This window comes from Eulemur rufifrons, chromosome 24 (assembly GCF_041146395.1).
Source record: "Eulemur rufifrons isolate Redbay chromosome 24, OSU_ERuf_1, whole genome shotgun sequence".
In the NCBI taxonomy this organism is placed as follows: Eukaryota; Metazoa; Chordata; class Mammalia; order Primates; family Lemuridae; genus Eulemur; species Eulemur rufifrons.
The window spans coordinates 18,125,306-18,132,319 of record NC_091006.1 but is presented as its reverse complement, the minus strand read 5'-3'; the positions used below and the strand labels follow the sequence as shown (position 1 = coordinate 18,132,319).

The window sequence follows — 7,014 nt, the reverse complement described above, 5'->3', positions numbered from 1 at the left end:
AAAGATTCATTTTAAGAGACAGAAAGAGTTCAGGATATTCTCAGCACAACAATGTGAATGTACTGCAAGTATTCAACACAACATTAAAATGGTTAAGATGGCAAATTTTATGTGACATGTACTTCACCACTATTAAAATATATATATGTGTGTGTACATATATATGAATATATATGTATCAAATACTAGTCCTCAGTGCTAAATCAGAGATTTTAGTCTTCATTCTTTCTCCATTTGCTGACCTAAGTACTTTGTCTTGTGTGAACTTTATGGTGCCAAATGAGGTGGGAATTTTGGCTAAGGACTCTTCCACATCCTGCTGGGCAAGGTGGCTCACCCTTGTAATCCCAGCACTTTGGGAGACCAAGGCAGGAAGAACAGCTGAGGCCAGGAGCTTGAGATAATCCTGGACAACAGAGCAAAACCCCATCTCCATAAAAAAAACTTTTTAAATTAGCCAGGCACATACCTGTAGTCCTACCTACTCAGGAGGCTGAGGCAGGAGGATCACTTGAGACGACAAGTTTGAGGTTGCAGCGAACTATAATCATGCCACTGCATTCCACCCTAGGCAACAGAGTAAGACCCTCTCTCAAAAAGAAAAAAAAGACTCTCCCACATCCAAGGCATTCATAAGGCCTTTCTCCAGTGTGAATTACATGGTGTCTAATGAGTGTGGAATTGTACCAAAAGGCTGTCTCACATTTACTCCACTTGTAAGACTTTCACTAGTGTGAATATTCTGACTTCAAAAAATATAATTTTGCATGTCGAGGCTTTACATTTACTTTACTGAAAAGACTTATCTTGAGTGTAAACTCTCCAATGTTTAGTAAGACCAGAATTGAACCAAAATAACTTCCCAAGTTTGCTGAACATATATTTCTGCAATGTGAATTCTCTTATGTATGAGTGTGGAGCAGTGCCTAAATAATTACCCACATTCACTGTCTTTCTCCAGTGTGGAGTGTCTGACATCCAACCAGAATATCTTTGCAGTTAAAGGCTTTCCAACATTTGCTACATTTATAAGGGCTTTATCCAGTGTGAACTTTCTGATGTCTACTGAGTGTGGAGTTATACCTAAAGAATTTCCCACATTCACCGCACTGCTTTGCTGCAGTGTGAATTGTCTGGTGACAAATGAGGTGGGACTTTGTAAGGAAGGCCTTCCCACATTTACTACATTCATAAGGCCTTTCTCCAGTGTGAACTCTTTGGTGTTGAATGAGGACAGATTTCAGGCTAAAGAATTTCCCACATTCACTGCACTCATAAGGCCTTTCTCCAGTGTGAACTCTCTGATGTCTATTGAGTGTAGACCTTTCCATAAAGAATTTCCCACATTCACTGCAACCATAAGCCCTTTTTCCTGTATGAATTCTATAATGCCTAAAGAGGTTGGAGTTACACTTAAAGAACTTCCCACATTTGTTACAACCATAAGGCCTTTTTCCAGTGTGAACTCTCTGATGTGTAATGAGTGTGGAACTCCACATAAACAATTTTCCACATTCACTGCATTCATAAGGCCTTTCTCCAGAGTGGATTGTCTGGTGACGAACAAGATGGGACTTACAAAGGAAGGCCTTCCCACATTCACTGCACTCATATGGCCTTTCTCCAGTGTGAACTCTCTGATGTCTACTGAGTGTGGACTTTTCCATGAACAATATCCCACATTTGCTGCATTTATAAGGCCTTTCTTCAGTGTGAATTTTCTCATGGTCAACAAGTTTATGTTTGTGGGTGAAGGCTTTCCCACATTCACTGCATGGGAAAGTCCTCTCTGCCATATGAACTCTGCAGTTCTTCATAAATGAAAGTCTACTTTTATCCCCTTTGGAGAGTTTCTCTCTAAGTTCCTGTTTTTGGTGCTGGTGAAGATTTGCTATACACGTTTCCAGCCCCTGCTCAGGATGTGTTCCATCATGATCAGCCAGGTGCAGTATGTCTTTCAGAAGTGAACTACATGTCTCACAGGGCAGGGTCTTCTTGGTGGATGGAAGAGCCTTTGGAGTTGTGACTTGTGACATTCCTACAGAAACACCTTGCTCAGAAGGCACCTCCACATCCTCAGCCCCATGGCAACAACCTGAAAACAGAGAGATACTAGTGAAGTGTTTGTTAACTTTGGTGGGAAGAAGCAGCCCCAACACAAATGTCTGTCTGACATACCCAGAAATAAGGCATGGGATTGCTGACAGGCATGCACACTGAGGCCAATGAGAGGAAGATGGGCTGTGCAGAGCTGGGCCTGGCAAATGCCTAAGATCAAGAGCCCTGATGAAGAGTGAGGACGCAAGGGAGGGGTGCAGTGCAGGGAGGAGGGGGGTTCTCCAACTCCTTCCTCTGCAAATGGCCATGGCTGCTGGTGACTGGTGAACAGTGTGTAGAAGGTTGTGTCCAGACCCAGAGAGAACTGACTGTGGAGCTGGAGTTCAAGGAATACTGACAGAGACAAGTAGACTCAATGACATCTAAAGTGCAAGTCATATGTTGGAGGACACTGTAAAGGGAGCAGTGGAAGAAAATGGGTGAGAGATGGTGGCCACAGAAGTGGGGGCTGTAGGGCAGGAGGTGGAAGATCCAGGGGCAGGAAATCATACTAGACATGACAGTGGGGAGGAAAAAGTAAAAATGAGGTGTGGACAGAGGTCCTGCCATCAAATGGTGAGCACAGGAGAGGTACCCAGTGTGATTTGAACCCAGATCTGACATCACACCTTTTCCTGACTCCCAGGCACCAGGGCCATTATTGAGGCTTTATTGCCAATACTAGAGTCATATCCACCCTCTCAGGCACCCTGATCGCTCCCCATTGTTCAAGGTGACAATGTCTGGGACCCAGGGGAGGCCAGTCCTAGGGAAAATACAGGGAAAGGGAGTTGACAGCATATACCCAGAGAGATCCACCCTGTGACACCCCACATTCACAAGAATTTCATAGAAGAGTCTTGTAGAATCAATCCAGTGGTCTATAATATTAATGACCAGGTCAGTGCCTGAAATTCCTATCACAGGAAGTCACCTGAAATATCAGTGAGAGCAAGGGGACAACCTAGAGCAAGGAGGGTGCATGCATTTGGATAGAGCTACCTGTCTAGAACAGACAAGGCTGGTGTGATCTCCATGCCAACTTCAAAATTTCTTGTGAGCCTCAGAGCAGCTGGAAGGGGGCTGGTAGAAAAAAAGGGGTACAGAGCACACAGCCCAGCCCTGGCTCCACAGCACATGTGCCAGGAAACCAGTAAAAAAACAGCACCCATGGTCTCACTGCAGGAAAGCCAGAACTGCATTTAGGTAAAAGGGGAAGATACAGCCCAACCCAGGACGCTGGTTGGGTGTGAGGGCCTTACCCAGTGAAGACAAAAGTGCCATGTTCTCCAGCATCACATCTCGGTACAGTGATCTCTGAGCCTCATCAAGGTGCCCCCACTCCTCCTGGGAGAAATATATGGCCACGTCCTCAAAGACCACACAGCCCTGCCAAAATTGAGACAGTTCAGTACATAAGCAGCTTTTTCAAACTGTGTTTTCTATTTCTCTCTTTCTCATCTATTAAATACAGGGCCACACAGCTAAATTTCTTTCCATCTCCCCTGCCATCTAAAACCCATATTCTGAACCCCCTCCTTATCTAACTTTCTCAGACCAAGCCAATATTGTATTTCCTTTGTCCTAAATTGACCCAGGGACAGGTATCACACCTCTATTTAGTGACAGCCCCTATGGCCCAGATGTGCTGGAATTATTTAAATTAGCCAATTTTAAGGTGGTCACCCTGCCTTGCCTTGTCTTTCCTCAGGAACCTTAACAGAAGCCATGGCCCAAGCTTTTCCCTTGCCCGTGTCTTCTGCCTCCTGACCAAATCTGGTGCTTCAACAGCCATGTGTTCCCTTTTGGGAAAATGTAAGGAATAAATGTCTTCTTTCAATGTTATTGGCCTGCCCCTGTCATCACTCATTCACATCCATAAATTAAAACCCCTTAGGCACAATCACTGTTCTACATCTCTCTACAGGATCTCAGTCCCTCTCCTCCACAACTTCCCCATGTGGAAGAGATACCAGGTCCTGGTAGCATGGGTTAATTTCTCTCTACATTTCCATTGATTATTGTGTCCAGCACACTGAGAAAATGGGTGGGGTAGGTAGAAAAGCACTATCTAAGATAGGGGCCTGGGTTGGAGGGCTCTACCTTTCTCCTGCAGCCAGTATCCCTGGGGGCCTCCAGATCTTTCCTCCTGGTCAACCAAACTAGACTCATCCTTCTCCCTAAGGGCCCAGTGTCGGGGCCTGAGGGCCATCCAGTCACACTCCTCCTGCCTACATATGACTCTTTGGCACTTCCATCACATCTCTGCACTCTTCATTACTACATTTCCACAGATGACTCCCAGCCCACATCACGGGCATTCCTTCACCTCTGAACAGGCTGCTCTTCACATGGAAACCAGGTGGTGTATGGCAAATACATCCACCATCCAATTCAGCCTCCATCCTTCCCCAGAACATCAAAGTCCCCTTATGTCAGGGGTAGCCCAAAGCCCTGCTTTGAAGGTCTCCCCACCTGGCCTTTTCTGACTTCATAGTCAGCCACCTAAACCATGTGAAGACTTCATGTACTCTGGGCTATCTTCTGCAATCCACATTCTGTCTCCTAAGCAGTGATGAAAATCACTCTCCACTGAAACCTTACTCAAAGTCCAAGTGACTAACCTCTATACTTTCACCTCCACTCTCACCCCATCCCAACTGATGCTTATCAACTTTCCTAACTGATCTCATTTACCCCCTCACCATCCCAGTCATGTCTATTCTCTCCTCAGAAGCCTTTCTTACTCCTCTATCCCACCCTCTCACATATACTCATCCCCACAAACACTCTGTTCCCTCATCTGTCTTGTGACTCCTCCCCTAACATCCACGTGCCTAATAGAGACTTGGTTCTCTGCCCCTTCACTTCATTCCTTATCCCCAAACAGCACTGTGACAATGACCTAGAAATGTCACCTCCTAAATTTGATCCACAGCTTGGTTTCAGTCCACACAACACCCACCATGTTGTGGATGTCTTCAAACTGAGCTCCTCCACTAGGAGTCTTTGGAACATTAGTGACATGGACAAAAACTGACTCCTCATATTCTCTGAATATTCCCCATACTGCTGACTTTCCACATCTTAGCTGAGGGAGCATCTATCCTCTCATTCAAGACCAAAAACCATGGGGTCACCCTTAATTCCACTTCCATATCACCTCCCCAGCTCCATTATTTTCTATGTCATAAGATGTGGGGAGCTCTAGTTCAAAATATATCCTAAAGGTAAGCACTCCTCTCACCTCCACAGCCACCACTCTTATCCAGCCATCACCAACATCCACCTGGACTAATGCAAGAACATCCTCTCAGTTCTCCCTTCCTTTACCTTCACCTTCAGAGCCTATCCTCCACTCCGAAGCCAGAGAAAGTCTGTTATATCAGAGTCATATTGTCCTCATCTGCTTCAAATCTTCCCTATATCCTGCCACCCTCCCATTCGATGCCCAGAACCTCAGGCCCATTTTCTATTTGTTTTTAGTACAATGTAGTAGGTTTTTGAAAATTTGGGTGTATATTTTTAGCTTTTAAGATTTTAGAGGATGTGATATTAAAATTTTCCATAGTAAGTAGATAGTAATTTAGAGGTAAGTTAACGTCTAACCAATAATGAGGTATTTGTAGAAATTTAACTTAATAACTTCACTTCTAATTGCTTTGCCTATGTGTACATATTTAGAGGGATATAGGCTAGTGTTTAAATCAGTAAGTGTTTCACACATTCTTAAGTTAATGAGTTGTATAGAGGGGAGGAGAAAGAATGTCAGCTACTGGTCCATTCTGCAACCAGACCTGCCTGTTATATAATTCTCTGAAGGCAGCTTGCTGAGAAACCTTGACTGGAGCAGTAAATCACTCCCTTTCACCCTGACATGTAGAGGAGGGGGGAAAGCAATGCCCTGGTCTGGAACCCAGTTTCTCCAGTAGCCTGGATGATCTTTCTCTTGTTCCACAGGGAGTAGCCCTGAGAGTGAGCCCAGCCTGCAGGTGCAGAATCTATCTTACACCTCTATCTCCATCCTACGCCAGCTCCTTACCCCATCCAGGCCTCTGTTTTTTGAGACACAGGCTAGTATCCCTCCTATGCCAGGTCTGTACCTTTCTGGAGAGGGTATCACTTTTGTGGATTAACCCATGGTAAGCCCCTCAAGTCTCAGCCCTCTCCTCCCTCACTGCAGAGCACATCTGATAACAACTTCTAAATTTCCCTACTCAATCTGTCAATGAACCGGGTACAGCCTAATGATCTATTACTTTCATATCTCCACCCCAGCCCTGTTCCTCAAACTCCAGACCTTTCTGTCCCCCTACCCATGTGATATCAGCAACTTGAAACCCCTGAGATTCACAATAACCAAAATCTAACCCATGATTTCCCTGAAACCTACTCCTCATGCTGACTGCCCCAATTCCATTCTTTCCGATGTTTGTTTTGCTCACAAATCTATATGTTATGCAGCAGGAAATACTGTCGACTTTCAGGTCTATCCAGAATCTCATCACATCTCTCCTCTGCTGGTACTGCTTTGACCCAGACCCTACCGTTATATTCCTAAGGTCCATTGCAGTGGCCTCCTCACTGGTCTCTCTCTCTCCATTTACCCATCCTCTTTCCCCAATTTTAAACTTCTAACTCTAGGCATGCCCTTTCCATCTGCTCTCCCTTCACAACCTTCCATGGCTTCCAGGTGCTCAGGTTGACATTCCAGAGAAGACTCCACCAAACCCTCTCTTTCCTGCAGAAACAGCCACCCCGGGTTCCCACTGCGATCCATTCAGTAGCACCTACAGGCCTTTGCACATACCAGTCCCGGAAGGGAACTTCCCACACCTCATCATACTGGCCGAAACGGGGACCCCGCAAGAGATCTCCCGTGTCCACCGGACACGGCGGCCTGCCCTGCAGTGACAT

At 45.5% G+C, this 7,014-nt stretch overlaps 1 protein-coding gene across 1 annotated transcript; it reads right to left on the bottom strand.

Moving 5' to 3' along the window:
• Positions 1 to 1,037: 1,037 nt before the first annotated feature.
• ZNF547 (zinc finger protein 547) lies at positions 1,038 to 7,014 on the bottom strand. The gene is made up of 3 exons (XM_069456963.1): positions 6,892 to 7,014; positions 3,360 to 3,486; positions 1,038 to 2,095 (listed from the first exon to the last, which is right to left on the bottom strand). The coding sequence occupies exons 1-3, from the start codon at positions 7,012 to 7,014 to the stop codon at positions 1,038 to 1,040; spliced, it is 1,308 nt and encodes a 435-aa protein (XP_069313064.1).